Here is an 18698-nt window from a genome sequence, read left to right as displayed (position 1 = left end):
TATTAAAAAAAAGGAGTCAACCTTTGACAAATACTTCTGCTAAAGTAATATTTGCACTTGTTCAAATTTAAAGCATATTTAAACACGTTTTTACACGCTATCATTAAACATCACTCAGAAGTATTTCTAGTAGATATGAAATATAAATACTGTCATCTTTCACTGGAGAGTTTAAATCTATATTTAATAAAGTCAGAAGCTGAAGTTGATTTCAGTCTCGTGAGGAATCTTTTATATTTATGATTCATAAAGCATTCAGACATTTCATATTCATCAGATTTATTTATTCTGTGCTTAGTACAGTACAGATTGATTCAAAGCATTTTTCAAAGCATCTGATCTCAAGATCATTGGTGTTTAATAATTTGTGCATAAAAAAAAGAGAAAAATAAAATGAAAGATAGCATGAATATATTCTATGGGTATATATTAAGCGAATGAATTCTAAAAAGATTTCAATTTCTGAAATTGCACCCTACACCCTAAAATAGTGCACTATTTGAGGGGGCAGCCATTTTTAGTGGTGTCTGAAAACCATAGTGGATGGAAATAATGAGTACACTCAACAGCTAGAGAATCCCAAAGATGAATAAAGGTATAGAGGGCAGTTTTGGATACAGACACTGTTACTGATTTATGATGCAGCTCAAAGCATTATGGGAAGAATCTCTCAGGCTATTCTGATATTCTGATTTATCCGCACAGTTTCACTGATGATCCATTACCAATCCAAAACCCAGCATAGAGCGGCTGAGTGAATGTGGCCTGGACTGAGTGAATGAGGCTCATTGTGTCAGAGACCCCGTAGAACGACAGAGTTCCTGCTTTGTAATCTACATACACTCCTATTTTACTCTTGGTGGGCTTCACAGGGAGAACATTCTGTACGTTATTGTGTCTGAAGTAGTATTCGCCAGGAGTGCAGATGAAACTCCAGGACTTATCATTACGTCCTAACAAACAGTCAGTTCTGTCTCCCTTCTTGCTGATGTTCTTGTATGACAGTGCTATATCCGCTTCTCCGCTCCACTCCAGCTCCCAGTAACAGCGTCCACTCACACTCTCTCTACTCAACACCTGCTCCCAGTAATCAAATCTGTCCCGATGATCAGGGTATGGTTTTCTCTCGTTCCCACGTGTCACCTTTTTGTTCCCCTCAGACAGAACGAGTTTATTATTTGCAGTGTTTGGATCCAGTGTGAGAGAAAAGGCATCTGAACACAAGAACAACACAACAATCTCAAATCAAACAAGATTCACTTCTGTAATATGAATTTGTGAAAAATATTACATGATTTAACATATATCTTAAATTAAGACCTAAGAGAAGAAACTTGAACCCCAGTTCTTTTTCAGTATTACTTTTTTCCCTGTATTCCAAATAAAATAAATGCAGACTTAGTAAGCAAAACCTGCCCAATTGCCTCAAATCTAGCCCAATCACGTTTGGAGGGTGTCCATTGGTAAAAATGGTAATATAGGGGGTAAAATACACGATTTTTACATGAGGTTTGTGTTTAAGCCATGAAAAACATAAACTAAAAATGAAAATAATCATCAATGTATGTGATCAGTTTATCAATACTAACAGAATAAAACATAATTTCGATATTTTGCCAAAATATTTTTTGTTAGAAAATAAGTGTAGGCTTTAAACCCTACATGTAACAAGTAATTATGAGAGCAGTAAGAGTTTTTCATTAACATAACTATATGACTATATGATATATATCAATCACCAGATCCTGATGCACACACACACACACACACGCACACACTAAGTCATTTACACTACCTGACACAGCTGCGTTTAAAATTGAACTGGAGGTTAAGTGCTGGGCGTCCGGTCAGAGGAGAACTGACCCCAACTGAGTCTGGTTTCTCCCAAGGTTTTTTTTTCTCCATTCTATATGCATGGGGTTTTGTTTCCTTGCCGCTGTCGCCTCTGGCTTGCTTGGTTGGGGACACTTAACTTCTAGTGACTATCGTTGAATTGACTACAGAGACCGTCTCTGCATTTAATAAGAAATTGGTCACTCTCGTCATTATACATCCCTGTCATTATACTGTACAGTGCTTTGATGCAACCTGTGTTGTTAAAAGCGCTATATAAATAAAAATGATTGATTGATTGATTGATATGAATATAATATATTATTCTGTTGAAATTAATGTTTGTGTTTGTTCCTGTTACGCCAATCCAGCAGAGGGAGCTCTTAACTCTGCAAGAACCGTGATTGCTTCCTCTGCTACAACTTCCTGTTTCTAGACTATCAATTCTGAAGCAGACCTTTAACGGACATGTTGCATTATAGTTAGCATAAACCTTGTTTATGCCTGATTGTTTTTCGGTTGATATTCTCTGGACTTGACTCTGCCTGACTTTGGTTTTTTGATTGTTTGCTGCCTGATATGACCTCTGCTTGTTTTTGGATTTTTTGTTGCTGTGCCTCTGATATTTTTGTTTGCGGTGTTTCGATGTCTGCCTATTTTTACCATGCCTTTGTCGAATAAAAGTCTGCGAATGGACCTGCATGCCTCTTACCCCACATTCATGACAGTAATATACTGTATATATTCATGACAGTATAATGCTGTTTATGTTAATGCCATGTCAAGTCATGTTTATTCATACAACATATAATTCATTTTTATATAATGCATTACAGTGAAACAATTATAAAATTTTAGTTAACAGTTCTGAATCATTTTGTTATTTGAGAACAATTGCAACAGTTCATATTAATATAATTATATTTAATATTAAACCTGTTTCATAGAATAATAACTTCTTGTTCAAGTTAATAACTTAAAGTTTGTGTGTGTGTGTGTGTGTGTGTGTTATTCAGATCATCATTCATATGATTAAAGTTTTTTCTGCTTGTTTTCTTAGTCACTTACATTTTAGGAAGTCATTTCTGGTCCAGTTGTCGACTGAAATCAAGAACAGAGTCACATTCAGTTAATAAACAATTAATAACAACATTTTGTAAATATTTAGATGCAGAAATGGAAGAATGTAAATGTAAAATAATATTGCATAAATAAAAGCAGTCAAGAATGATTTTAATGGACACGGTTTTTTACTGTTCAAATTGAATATATTTTCATTTAAAAGGCATTTTTAAATGCTGTAATTTCAGAAGCAGTGACAGATGAATCATCTTTTACACCAATTTTATTGAGCTCTGACCTGGTCACAATCAAATTTATTGGTGTAACCTTTCTTTAACCCAAGGGGTTAATTTAATATTTGTCCCAGAAGAATCCTGGATCCCCGACAATTAGATGGTGAATTAGGCCGGTATTTTCCTCTTTCCCTTTGTTTAATTTATATAAACTCAGTATTCAGTTTGCCAATACATTAACTTGCCAAATTCAATAAAATACAAATTTGCAAAGAGGTAAAGAAAAAGAATAACAAAGATTTATTGTTTTACATATATGCAAATCAACTCAAACCATATGCAAATCAGTCAAACAGTGGAAATGTTCGATCGATCGTTGGGGCCCGGTTCGTTGGTGCACTTAAAACAAACGATGAATTCAAAATAATCCTTCACGGAAACAAGGCACTTACGTCCTTCCGATGAGAATTAGTGAAACAATCTTGTGTTCCTCACAAAACAAAACAAGAATAGTCACGAAACGCTTTGGGCCTTATATTTTGGTAAATATAACGAATTACGAACTTCTCCCCGACAACAGATGTTGACAGAAGCCCACACTCACACCATGTGCGATACCTTTTTCCTCATTACGTGACTCACGCCACAACGTAACATTAAGCTTAACAGTCATTGGCTTGCGTTAGCATACCTACATTGAACACACTTTTCTATTGGACACAACCCAAACACAACTATTTTGGTTATTTACTATTTTTTCCCAAATAAACAATAATAAATTAAACACAGGATATATTTCTTTGGGGTCCCTACATTGGTTTACTTTGTCAGTATACATTTTTTTACATTTATTTGTACATTCCAAAACCAGATTGAAAACTGGCTAAACTACATACAGCCAAAACGTTTTTGGAGTAATGCCTAGCCAGCAGAGGGAGCCATCGTCTGGGTACCATCGTCTGGGTACCATCGTCCCTGTACCATCTTGAAAAACAAGATGGCAGCGCAGCAAAAGCACGCAGCGGCCACCTTGAAACCGAAAAATTTGTTTTTTGTTTGTTCAAGACAAAATTTTATATGCTTCAGCCAAAATTTCGTAGGGCATAGACACCTTAACCCTAGCCGGCCGGCACTCCTCTCCATCTTTCTGTCCAACATCTGTTCACTGAACAATAAGATGGACTACATTCGACTTCACCAAGCTACATGGCTACACGGGAGTATAGAGATTGCTGCGTCTTTGTCTTTACAGAAACGTGGCTCAGTAACAGAGTTCCGGACACCGCCATTCAGCCAACTGGCCTAACCGCATTTCGTGCTGACAGAAATGGTGCACTGTGCTGTAAGACTGGTGTGGTGGTGGTGTGTGTGGTGGTGTGTGTGTTTATATCAACACGGAATGGTGTAAGGCTTAGATCCAATTATTGCTCATTGCTAGTGGAGTTCGTTATTGTCAAATGCAGACCCTTTTATCTACCCCGGGAATTCACCACTGTCTACACTATTGGAGTTTACATTCCACCCAGTGCTAATGCTAAGGAAGCTCTGAGCGAGCTGTACAAAGCTATTAGCGAGCTGCAGAATGCTCACCCCGATGGACTGTTTATCATCGCCGGAGATTTCAATCACGCAAATCTCAAAACAGTGCTCCCTAAATTCTATCAGTATGTAGACTTTGCTACGAGAGGAGCGAACACGCTGAATCTTGTTTACACAAACATTCCCGGCGCATATTGTGTGGCGCCCCGCCCTCACCTCGGCTACTCGGACCACATCTCTGTTATGTTGATTCCAGCATACAGACCACTCATCAGACATTCTGAAACAGATTAAAACCTGGCCAGCAGGATCTCTTCAGTACTGTTCAGTGTACTGACTGGGAGGCTGCAACCAATGGCGATTCCATTGACTTGGAGGAGTACACATCATCAGTGACTGGCTACATCGAGAAGTGCATTGATGATGTCTCCAAGACCATCACCACACGTTCTAACCAGAAGCCGTGGATGAACGCTAACGTGCGTGCTCTCCTGAAGGAGCGAGACCACGCCTTCAGAGCAAAGGACCAGGCAGCCCTAAAAACAGCAAGGGCCAAACTGTCCCAAGCTATCAGAGAAGCAAACGCGCTTATGCTAAAAGAATCCACGGCCAATTCCAAAACTGCAGTGACTCACGGCGCATATGGCAGGGCATTCAAACGGTCACCAACTACAAGACAACTCCACCTGTCTGTGATGGTGACGCCTCCCTACCAGATGCGCTGAAAGACTTCTACGCACGTTTTGAGGCACAGAATAAAACAACGGTGAGGATATCCACCCCTCATACCAATGACCCAGTACTCTGCTTCACCACAGCTGACATGAGGAAAACACTTTATAGACTTAACCCATGGTAGTCTGCTGTACTAGACAACATTCCAGGCAGAGTACTAAAGGAGTGTGCAGAGCAGCTGGCTGATGTTTTCACTGATATCTTCAATATCTCTCTGAACAGCTCTGTCATTCCAACGTGCCTCAAAACAACAACGATTGTCCCAGTGCCTAAGAAGTCTGTGGTTTCGTGCCTGAATGACTATTGTCCCGTCGCACTCACACCAGTTGTAATGAAATGCTTCAAGAGGCTTGTCATGAGGCACATCAAGTCACAGCTACCACCTTCACTTGACCCATTACAGTTTGTGTATCGTCCAAACCGCTCTACGGACGATGCTATCACCACAACCCTCCATCTCGCCCTCTCACATCTGGACTCAAAGGGAGACTACGTCCGAATGCTGTTCATTGACTTCAGCTCAGCATTCAACACCATCATCCCTCAGCAACTTATAGAGAAGCTAAGCCAGCTGGGCCTGAGCACCTCTCTCTGCAATTGGATCCTGGACTTTCTGACAGGCAGACCTCAGTCAGTCCGGATCGGGAACCGCATCTCCAGCACCACCACACTGAACACTGGAGCTCCTCAGGGCTGTGTGCTCAGTACACTGCTGTTCAGTTTGCTGACTCACGACTGTGCAGCGATGCACAGCTCCAATCATATAATCAAGTTCATTGATGACACGGCCGTGGTGGGTCTCATCAGCAAGAACGACGAGCCAGCATACAGAAATGAGGTGTAGCAGCTCACAACTTGGTGTAGAGCCAACAATCTATCTCTGAATGTCGACAAGACAAAGGAGATGATTGTTGACTTCAAGCTAGCAAAGAGTGACAATTCTCCACTGTCCATCGATGGGTCCAAGCTGGAGACCGTCAAGAGCACCAAATTCCTTGGTGTTCATCTGGCGGATAACTTCAGCTGGTCACTCAACACCAGCTCCATCACCAAGAATGCCCAGCAGCGCCTCTACTTTTTGAGGAGGCTGAGGAAAGCTGATCTCCCTCCACTATGTTCTATAGGGGGACCATTGAGAGCGCCCTTTGCCGGTGCATAACTGCCTGGTTTGGGAATTGCACCGTATCGGATCGCAAGACCCTCCAAAGGATAGTGAGGACAGCTGAAAAAATCATTTGCGTCTCTCTGCCCTCTATCACGGACACTTACACCACACACTGCATCCGCAAAGCCCACATTATAGCCCAGGACCCCACACATCCCTCACACACATTATTCACTCTCCTGCCATCTGGAAAGAGGTACTGGAGCATTCGGGCCTTTACAACCAGATTGCTTAACAAAAGCTCAAAGTGGGTGGAATGATTTGGCTTTAAAGGCAGTGTGTTTTTCCAAAGTCTGAATCCGACAACCTTATGGCACAGGCACCCAAGATTAAGATTGCTTGAAGACAATTCATCCTAAACTAATAGCATCTGTAACCAGTAAGCAAGACCATGAACCTATGCAACTCAGCTTCTCTCGACTACCCGAAGAAGAAAGAACGAGATGCCGTCTGAATAACCTGTGCTTTTATTGTGGCACTGCAGGTCATCAGAGTTACAGATGCCCGCAAAAGCTAACAACAACCAGGGTAAAGATTCACCATGTTTCTCTGCTTTCTAACCGCAACCTTACATTACCCATCACAGTTAAAATTAATTGACTCTCCATTCATCTAACTGCAATGATGTTGATAGCCGCTCTGGAGTCTATCATTGATCGGAGTCTGATATCTAAATTCAATATCCCCACTCAACCTTGTAACCAACCATTCAAGATTAAAGCCATAAATGAGTTTTATTGGAAAAGGAATCGAGGATCAAACCCACACCCTCACTATGCAAGTAGGCCTGTTCCATCAAAAATCCATTTCTCTATATGTAGTAAACTCACCCAAAAACGGTGATTCTCAGAGTCCTATGGCTCTCAGCTCATGATACCAACATGTCCTGGCACCATGGCGAACTTCTTAACTGGTCCCCATTCTGTCATGCCCAATGCATTCTCAAAAAACCTGTCACATGTCTCACCACGAGCATCGAAAGCCCTAACACTAAGAATAAAGTGGATGTTTCGGCATCCTATCATGATCTCTTGGAAGTTTTCAGTAAAACCCATGCTACCAATTTACCACCACACTTACATGGAGACTGTGCCATTGACCTTCTCCCTAATGCCATGCCTCCTAAAAGCAAAGTAATCCGCCCCTCAACTTCACCTGCTACCGCTGGCTTCTTTTATGTAGAAAAGAAGGACTGTGGCCTAAGACCATGCATTGACTACAGAGGTCTCAACAATGTAATAGTTTCGGTATCCCCTGCCTCTAGATCCATCTGCACTTGAACAGCTTAGAGAAGCCACCATTTACACCAAACTTGACCTGAGAAGCGCCCACAACTTGATTCGCATCAAGGAGGGTGATGAATGGAAGACTGCTTTTCTCACTACCAGGGGGCACTATGAGTATCAGGTAATGCTGTATGGACTTGCAAATGGACTTGCTGTGTTCCAGTCCTTTATTAATGAAATATTCAAGGACATAATTACCCACTTTGTCATTGCTTACATTGACGATATTCTCATCTATTCCAAGATCGAAGCTGAACACGTTCTTCATGTCTGCTTAAGAACCAGAGATATGCGAATTCCATGTGAGGAAACTTGATTTCTGGGTAACCACATTAGCCATCAAGGAGTGAAAATGGATGAACTCAAAGTCAAAGCTGTAACTGTGTGGTCCCAACCCTTCAACTGTAAAGGAATTACAAAGATTCCTGGGCTTCACCAACTACAGAACCTAAAGAAAGTTAATCCATATCTTTAGTCTGGTTGCTTCCCCTCTCTGTTAAAAGGAAAACCCAAGAAGTTGAAATGGACTCAAGAAGCAGACCTGGCCTTCTGCTCACTCAAGGAATGATTCACCTTGGCACCAATCCTGAGCAATCCAGATCCTGACCAACCCTTCATTGTTGAAGTCGATGCCTCAGATAGAGGAATCAGGGCCATCCTCTCACAAAGATCGATCCAGACAGGCAAACTCCACCCTTGCGCCTTTTTCTCCTGCAAAATCACTTTTTGAGAGGAGTTATGATGTCGGCAACAAGGAGCTCTTGTAAATGAAGGCAGCTATAGAAGAGTGGTCACACTGTTTGCAAGTGATCACCGACCATAAAAACCTGGAATATATCAAGAGTGCCAAGCTCGCTGGTCACTCTTCACAAGTTTCCTGTTCACAATCACATATCGATCCGGAAGCAAGAATAGCAATGCTGACGCTCTCTCCCGACAGTATGATAACCATTTTGAAGACACTGACCCTGAACCAATTCTTCCACCATCTGTAATTCTAGCCCCTGTATCATGGGATAGAGGAGTTGTAGAGAGCCCAACAACAGGAAGCACCACCCAACCAATGTCCACCAGACAAGCAATATGTTCCATCCACACTACGACAACAACTAATGCTGTGGGTTCACGCATCTCTGAACACCGGACACCCAGGGTATCCCACGAACCACAAGTCTCATTCACAACATGTTCTGGTGGTCTGAATTGACTAATTCACTAATTATCTCAAGTCCTGCCAAAATTGTGTTCAATCGAAAACATCCAAGGAAATACCTTTTTGTCTTCTCAACCCATTCCCCAGCGACCATGGTCCCATTTATTCATTGATTTTGTCTCAGATCTTCCCCCATCCAACAACTTCACCACCATACTGGTCATTATCGATTGTCTCTCTGTTTGAAACGTGTATGATTTCTGCCTGTTTCAGTGTGTACCGTTTCCAGTGCCTGCCCTTCTACTTTGTTTGCCTGATTGTACTCCGTATAGACCTATTGCCTGTTTCACGACTATTGCCTTTTGCATAATCCCTGAGCTTGCTTCTCGGACTGCCTTTGTGTTGCCTACACTTTGCCTGCCTCATCGTTTCTGTTTGCTGCTCTAGTGTTTAATAAACGTGTGCACATGGATTCTACTTCCGTGTCTGTCTCCTCATTACAGCTATCGTGATGTGAAGAGATTTTCAACCAACATAATAAAAAAGGTTTTTGAACTAAATCACCTACCCTGCCTTTTAAAATACAACAAAGTGAAGACGATTACTGCTATCTCATAGCAGTGGCAGAGCCAGGATGTTTTTATAGCAGTGTGCAAGAATATGAAAAAGTGCTGATAGCACATAGCTGACCAGAATGTCAAGCAAGGTATTTTATACATTTATATATGGTTTTTGGATTAATTTTTGTACTTTACAAATTTTGTGCATATTTTCTAGTACCATGTTCACATTTAGTTGTGCATTAAATAGCATATGAAAAAAATACATATGAGCTCTGCCTTTAATTGTGATCTCGAATCACAGAATATTTTAGTACATGTATTTTAGTTTTGCAGCTTTAATCACTTTTGGTCATTTCATACCTTAACTGATGGCAAATCTACAACCCTGTATGCTCATTATTTATAATGAAGTTATTTATAATGAAGCAATATAGTAAGACTTTAGTGCCATGTTAAAAATGGAAAAAAATATCAAAGTTTACGAGAGTAAAGTTGCAACATTACAAGAATAGAGTCGTAATACCATAAGAATAAAGTCAAAACATTTGACATATTACAAGAAGATAGTTGAAATATCGCAAGACTAAATTACATCTCCTTGTGACACGTTTTCATGTAGTGGATCAGTAACACAGAAATGAGCATGACCCATTAATTTAGCTGCACCCTGCTTGGGTTAAAAAAAAAAAAAAAAAAAAAAAAGACATATGGATGCATGGCAGGTCAACCGAGGTAAAACAACAAAGTGTGATGATTGAACAAGAATGATTGTTTGACGATAGTAAATGTTCAGTATTTATTAAAATGTTCAGATGACACTTACTTGAAGAGAGTGTAGGGCTGACAGTATCACTGGCTTCACTCACTCCCACTTTACCCACTATCCTGTAGCGGATCAAGTACTGCTTCCCAGGTACCAATTCAGTCAGTGAGAAGTCTTCATCAGCTGTGTCTATGAAAAGCCACTGCTCCTCAGCATCAGAACCTGCTTTTACCTGCTGGTACTCCACTCTGTATTTCATTGTTTCTCCAGTTGAGGACTTCTGCAGTTTCAGCAAAACGGTTTGTGCGAGGACATTCTTTACTATTGGTGTGGGTGGCTTGGACACGGGCTGGAACTTTGTGTCTGCCACCTTCCCATTTTCATACAAATAGATGGAGGAGCCTGGAATGGAGGGATTGGAGATGGCAGAAATAACGAATTTGATGTTCTTCTCATTTTTATTGGCCTCTGAAAATTTCTTGAAGACTGATAAGTTCTCTCTCATCTTTGCAATGACATCAGGATCTTGGAACCACTTTCTTACATCAGATGTCACAGAAGGCTGGTTTATTTTTTCATCTAGCTTTGTAAACTTCTCAGAGTTCACAAACTCTGCCAGGGTTGAAAGATATGGGTCTTTATATTTCAGAGATGTGAAGGTCAAGCACACTACGGCTTTAATATCAGGATCAAGAAGGATGCCATTGAGCCTGTCTGAATCTTCAGTGTTAATCTCCTTCAGCGTCTTGCTGGGATTATTCAATAAGTAAAATTCAGACTTTGCATCAGATAACCATTGGTTAAGTAAGTCAGCATTGAAAGGGGAGCTGCTGTGTATCATCAGAATGTCTACCAGAGATTGTTCCGGCACACTTCCTTCACGAATGGCAGGCAAGTATCTGGCCAGTGCTTTCTGGAGCATCATCCTGTAAGTGCTAAATGAATCCTGAAATGAGCACAGCCTTTTTTTGACGCTACTGAAAACATTCACCTCTGTTCTTCTGGACAGGTCATTGCATTTCCTCTCTACCTCTCTCAGCCCCTCCATCATATCTTCAGTGTTGGAAATCAAACGTGTGCTGATTTCTCTCTCCAACCGAGCTGCTTTTGTATCCAGCAGACAAAGAGGATAGAGCCAGACTTTTATTGGCACTGCATTCTGTGGATTTTTCTTCAACAGATTGGGGAGGTTCTTGTACACCTCTACGGCCTCTAGGTACGTTGTGGGAGTCTGCTCCAGATGGACATCACCATGAAATATGCAGGTGATAGTCTCAGCCTTTTTATTATCCTCCTCTGTCATTTTTAAAGCTCCTTTTCCCTCAATGCAAAATCCAGGGATCTTCTTCACCATGACATTCAGTTCTCCCTCAATGTCCTGCTTGTTTTCATTTTCTGCAAATGAGCGTTCAAACACCATGAAGGCATGAGCTCCGTACAGCACAGCCGTGACCACATGAGTTGCAGTTTTCTGGTCGAATACCTGAGCGTAGATGATCTTTCCCAGCTGAGTCATAGTGAGTTGATCGAATCTTGATGTTTCGCTGTAATGCATTGTTACTCTGGACTGCTGATTTGAAGATTTGGTGTCATTCAGGAACTTGGCAGATCCTCCCACCTCCACCAGCCCCCCCAAAAAGCTTGCCTTCAGGGAAGCACTTACATTGAGGAGATTGGACTTACTAGATAGAGAGTCAGAGCTACTGAACTTCAAATCTGTCATCAGCTGTGGCCGACTGTCCAGATCTTCCCTCAGTGATTTCTTATCCCACAAAGTAACACCTGAAATGAGAAAGTTTTAAGTTACATACATACAATGGACACAGTGAAAACTTGTGAGCTTACTTAAATTGGTTAGATAAGTACTTTATATAAGTAGAAACACTTTATAATAAATTGCATTTTTATTAACAAACATGTAATGCTGAACAGATGATTAGATAAGATACAGTTATATAACTAGTAACTGATTACTGTGCTCTAGGAGGCCCCATCGACTGTTTTCCATTTGGGGATAAAATGTAGGTAGGTAGTGTAGTATGACATACCTGTCTGGTTACGGAAAAGCATGGCTGTCTCTCATGGAATCTTACATTACCTAACTTAAAGTCTGCATAAAATTAGAATTGCTAGTTTAAAGGTGTCCTATCGGTACTATACCTACCTTAGTTACTGTTGGTAATTTGGACAAACAAATAATCACTGTCTTACAATGACAGCTGTCATTGTGAAAACCTTGCTCCTATATGTTTTTGATACATTTTGGACACAGAAGGAGACTTCGAGTGGGACATAAATATGCCATGAAAGGATATATATAAAAGATTTAAAAATAAATATTGTGGGTATTCATTTTGAAGCAAGCATTTACAGATTGCAGTGCAGATTGCTGTCTTGTGTTACATTCGTGACAATCATGGTTGCCATATACTATACAAAAAGCAAGAACAGTCCACTATTTAGGCTTGTACATTACCTTTGGCTCGCTGACTTAAACATTACCTAGTTTTAGCCAGAGATACCTTGCTGAAGCACAAGATGACATTAACATTCTGCTTGAGCAGAGGAAAACTAACTTAATGAGAGTATGACAAGTAATAAATTAACTTGACAACGGTGTAATTCAATAACTGAACAGTGCTTTTGCTAGCCTGGCTCCAATTGAATTGCCTGTGTTCTTTTTTGATAAGACTTTTGAATGTTTGCACTGCTCTTTTGGGTATATTATCCTTGACACGGACGTGCTTAATCAATGTGGATTATTCTCCATGGTAGCTTTGGAATCTCCCAAGGGTTCAAAGGTGCACAAGGAGGTCTCTTCCTGTTCTCCTGAAGCTGGCACATGCTTTTACCATTACTTCCACAGCAGCATCTATCTGAGATGCCACCAGATCAATCTTGGGCTCTCTGCTAAACCCTTCATTCTGGTTATGCCTGGGTGGCCACTAAGTAACTGTCTAAGAATGGCTGCACGTCCTTGAGGGTGAATCACCATGCACACACATCACAATACACAGCCTCCCTGGACACTGAGTTTGTCCTGTTTATTAAGATATGTTCCAAAGGTGGGATCCTACAAACTCTTGGGCAATTCTATAAGCACATACTCTTGTACGTGTACCAAAACAGGATCGGCCTTTATCAAGGGACACATAATTTTCATCCAGCAGCAGCACTCACTCTTGCTCCTCTGGGGTCCCTACTCCTTTTACAAGCAGCGGCAGCTGGATCAACCAACCAGCAATTTTATGCTCACCGCCAACTTAATACACAATACACCCCCCAAAGTCAATGCCCATCTTTGAATACACGGAGAAGCGTAAAGAGTTAAACATTAAACATTGCAATCAGGGGCTTGTGATTGGCTTGTGCCATACAAGCGTGTTTCATGTGTGACGAGCGTCCCAAGAGGAGATCAGCGTTGCCCTGGCAACCAACACAGGACAACTGGCTGCACTAATCACCAGAGATCGGTCACACCTGCAAATCATCAAGTTAGGGCTTTAAAGCCCCACGTGGAGGGACAACGGGTTGAGCTATGACTCCATGTCAAACGGACTAACGTTATTTCTCTCTTTCCCTCTTGGACAGCAGCGTGTGACCGACCTCTGCACCAGAGCACCCATGGACCCAGCACCAACGGAGACTGGGATAAAGAGCACCTTAAATCACCGAAGCACAGAGCCTTCACCCCTTCTGCACTTCCTTGTATTATCACTAAAATAAATCCACCCTCCAGGGGCCTTTATTTTGAGCTCTTCTTTTCGTGTGATTCTTCAACCCGTTACACATGATTCTGCTTCCCATCTGCTTGTGACTTTAATTATTCTAACAGACAACAAACTGAACTTCTCAATAAATCATCTCTGCTATGCCATAAATACACTTGCTATGCCTTATATATGCTTGATTTGCTTATTGGAAGTTATGACATCTTAATCGATGCATTACACATTTTTACCTCTATGCATTAGTGTAATCATTATTTCAGTAAGAAATATTATAGTAATGTTTGTATAAGAGATGTTGTGTCTGTACTTGAAAAAAAGCTAAGCTTATTGACTACAACTTGGAGTGAATGAAATATCAAATGTTGTTGTGACCGTGTGGTTCAGGAAGGAGTCCTCAACGAGGATATTACTTTTAACAGCTTTTAATCTTCTAAACAAGGACAACTAATAATACAGACAGGCAAGGTAGGCACACTTCCACACACATTAAAGACGAGACCAGATGATCGGCAGATCCTTTTCCTATCTAGCACCTAAACTCTGGAACAATCTCCCTAACTCTGTTCGGGAAGCAGACACACTCTGCCAGTTTAAATCTAGATTAAAGACACATCTTTTTAACTTAGCCTACACATAACACACCAACACACTTTTTATTATTCAAATCTGTTAAAGGATTTTTAGGCTGCATTACTTAGATTTGCTGGAACCCGGGAACACTACTCCTACAATACGATGTACTTGTGACATCGTAAAAAGATTAGTCCTGTCTCTTTCTCAATCTGTTTTCACAGTTTGTATCCAGACTAGATGGTGGATCAGCACATAGAGATTATGTTCATCAGAGACCAGAAAACCTAGATGCGCCCGTCAACAGATCACCAGATCCTGATGCACACACACACACACACACACTAAGTCATTTACACTATCTGACACAGCTGCGTTTAAAATTGAACTGGAAGTTAAGTGCTGGGCGTCCGGCCAGAGAAGAACTGACCCCAACTGAGTCTGGTTTCTCCCAAGGTTTTTTTTTTCTCCATTCTGTATGCATGGGGTTTCCTTGCCGCTGTCGCCTCTGGCTTGCTTGGTTGGGGACACTTAACTTCTAGTGATTTAACGTTGAATTGATTACAGAGACTGTCTCTGCATTTAATAAGAAATTGGTCACTCTCGTCATTATACATCCCTGTCATTGTACTCTTCTACAATATACTGTACAGTGCTTTGATGCAATCGGTGTTGTTAAAAGCACTATATAAATAAAAATGATTGATTGATTGATCTGAACTGAAACAAACAGGAACTTATGACAAAGTAAATTACTAAATTAACAAGGCACACCTGAACACAATGAGACGATTGACAGAAAGCAGGGCACAAAGAGCACATGGGACAAGAAAAAACTACAACAAAGAGTCCAAATATGTGTCCTTACACCGAAAACAAAACTTAGAAAACAGGAAAACAGGAACTTGGGAAGAGGTTCCAGGGCAGGATGGGCCCTCAGTAGGGGGTTGGCAAACCAAGTGAAGTGAGGAACAGATGGATTGAGAAGCCAGGGAAGAGACAGGAGGAGTCTGTAGCAGATCTGTAGGATCCAGAGCACAGCCATGACGGCCCACGGTGGAACTGATGAAGGGAGGAGCCATGGAGGAGGAATGGCCATCGACTCCTTGGGGCCGACTAACAGCGGCCGAGCAGCTGGTGAAGGAGACAGAGACGGAGAGATCTGCAGGGCGTTTTTAATAAGGGATTGGTCTGAACAAATATAGATTTGTATGCTTTGGAAGACCAGTGTTTGAAGAGAGGAGAGGGGAGAGACCCTTCTCTGCTGCAGTAGTGGCTGCACCTATTCTGAAAGAATGTGTACAAAAATTTTCTGATGAGATTCCGGAATAGGGCAGGACTGATTTGAGATTCTTTTAGAACTAGAATCGTGAAACAGGCCTTTGAAATCGTCTGTAAACATCCGGTCTTACTTTTAGTTTTTTTCTTCCTTTTGGCTGGAGCAGGAATATTTGGTGAAGCTGTACCTGCTTGGTAAGCGGAGTACAGCGAGAGGAGCCCGGCCTCATTAGCGCAGCGTGAGAATGGAATGCTCGCGTTCATGAGTGATTGACACAAAGCCAGAATTTTTTTTTTCATGTTTGAAACTAATGAAAAGGCTGAATTATGAGAAGAAGCCAGGGAAACTTGCAGACGTCTGGAAGGTGTAGGCAAATGTGATCTTATATGCCTTGGATCTGCATACTCAAGTTCATGGTCTTGGGGAGACTGGTCCTGGTTAGACATGGTGATACAAAAGAGGATCTTGTATAAAAGAAGCTTGTATGAATTTATAGAAGGCTTCTCTTGCTTTGGTTGAATAATGGCATAATCAGGAAACGAGAAGCCAGCCTTTTTAATTATAGTGTGTGCTTCTCCCAAACTATGTTTATGTATGAACTATGTTCCTCCCAATCACGCCCCTCCAAGTGTCGTTAGTATCACCAATGTGAGCGATGAAGTCCCCCTGCAGGACGATAGAGTCCCCGGTCTGAGCACTTTCAGACTCTCAACTTTGCAAACATAACCATAACCACATTTAATATGTAACAACATGTGGAGCATGCGTAAGAGCATACCTGCAAATGCACAAGAGGTCAAAAAGGTGACTTAATTCGGAACTTAACCCAAAATATATTTTTTGGACAATTTAACATGTAAATGAAACATTCTTGTGCACTCTGACAACAAAATAATGAAAAAAAAATTAGCAAATTTTATTTTAGACTGGGCATACTATCATTTCACTGCAGAGAAAACAGCTGAGTTGTAAAGTTGCCAAGTTGAAAGAACAAATTAGTTAAAATTTGTATGAGAAGGATGCATTACATACAAGATCTGGCAAACGGACAAACCTTGGAATAGAATGACGTGATGCACACGTATCATGTCTTCTTCAAATGAAATAGTGTGAATAAGTACACTGATACAGAGGTACATCTGATCATGAACAATGAACAAACTTTTTGTTTATATAACACACTTTCTGAAAAGTCTGAACAAAGTCCCCCTACACTGTGTATTTCAGATCTGAGATGTGAACGAGGTTTCATGATCCTTTAAGATAGAAGTACCTGGAATGAAGGAATCCTTGCGGCAGTCATACAGCATACCAGGATACAGAGGTCTTCCTAGGGCTGCCAGTTCAATGGTTTGTGATGTCATGTCTGTAGTAGAAGAAACACAGCAAGAACAATGAGAATATTTCTTAATTCATAAACCTTAATGAGGAATTTTATCATTCTTAAATTACTGTTAAAAAATGATGTACAGTCTAAGAAATATAGAAAGAATAATTATATAATTATATAATTATTAAATAATTAAATAATTATTTTAAAAAGCTTTCAACAAAATGTTCACAAAACTGTGCCCAATGCAATCAAATCCTGTTTAAAAGTCCAATAAAAACAGATGAAGACATAACTCTTTGGTTTAACGAATGCAGTGACTCTAATCAGATTAGACAAAACGTCATGGAGAAATCTTTAAATAGCCCAACATTGCTGACATTTAAATCTATCAATGCTATCATTACACTACCTGTGTCATTTTAAGTCATGTCTCTAGTTTCTGTGCACTCTATGGTGTGTTAAGAAATTTAGTCGTCTGGTAATGTCTTCGACTGAACTCTGAAGCAGCTGGATTTTTCTGTTCTTTTATAGCACTCTATCTGGACCTGATCCATGAAAGCCTCACCCACACCCACATGTGATTTCATTCGTTTTCTTTAATTCGAAGTCTGAAGCCAGCTGGACTTCTGTTCTTTGGAAATGTTCCATGAAAGCTTTATCACTGGGAGGGAACGTATTCTGATTCTAGTTAAACCAGTAAACCTTACCCACAGTGTGGCTTGCCTGAGAGTGCAGCCCTTGAGGGCTCTGATTGCTCCGGGAGAGCCCTCTTTGAGGAGGGGGTTTTCAAAGGTGAGCCTCGCGGCTCAGGACTGATCTCGTGGGGCTTGCAGCATGATCTGAGATCATCAATGACCCGTCCCAGACCACCTCCACACCAGAGCCTGCCAGTTTACCCCGATCTGCACACTGTGGTGGATTTAAATGACAGAAAATTAAAGTTTTCACATTATATTGAATATCTTTAATATTTATGTGAATTGTCTACTGTATCATCCCTAAACCTACCCATGACAGTAAAATTCTTACATTTTATTTACTTTTATATTTTTATAATTTAAACATCAACATAATGTATTAAAATTTGTTATTTTAAAAAGCTTTTATGTTCACGGGTACTGTAAACACTGTATACCTGCCCATCAAAAAAGTATTCAAAATGTGAGTACGCTGAAATTATAAAAAAAAATATTTTCTTTTAATGCAGGGGTAATAAAATAACATTTTAGTACATGTATAACATACTTTATAAGAATAATCATATATTGTCTTAGTTGACAAAAAAATGTTTTACATTATTCTGGGAGCAATGATGTTCATACCACAAATGAAATGTACCAACAAAATGATTCTCACACACACACACACACACACACACACACACACACACACACACACACACACACAGTGAATCCCCATGCACACAATGGTTTTTAATTATATAAATAAGCAT

The 18698-nt window shown here is 40.6% G+C and overlaps 1 protein-coding gene across 1 annotated transcript; it reads right to left on the bottom strand.

Annotated features, from left to right (window-relative positions):
* Positions 1 to 262: 262 nt before the first annotated feature.
* LOC122331699 (neoverrucotoxin subunit beta-like) lies at positions 263 to 17737 on the bottom strand. The gene is made up of 5 exons (XM_043229202.1): positions 17655 to 17737; positions 17186 to 17278; positions 10393 to 12114; positions 2902 to 2934; positions 263 to 1214 (listed from the first exon to the last, which is right to left on the bottom strand). Exons 2-5 carry the CDS (start codon positions 17274 to 17276, stop codon positions 694 to 696), a joined length of 2367 nt encoding a protein of 788 aa, XP_043085137.1. The 5' UTR covers positions 17277 to 17278; positions 17655 to 17737; the 3' UTR covers positions 263 to 693.
* Positions 17738 to 18698: the final 961 nt, after the last annotated feature.

This window comes from Puntigrus tetrazona, unplaced genomic scaffold (genome assembly GCF_018831695.1).
Source record: "Puntigrus tetrazona isolate hp1 unplaced genomic scaffold, ASM1883169v1 S000000001, whole genome shotgun sequence".
NCBI lineage: Eukaryota > Metazoa > Chordata > Actinopteri > Cypriniformes > Cyprinidae > Puntigrus > Puntigrus tetrazona.
The sequence above is the reverse complement of the archived record's forward strand: the minus strand, read 5'-3'. Positions and strand labels throughout refer to the sequence as shown.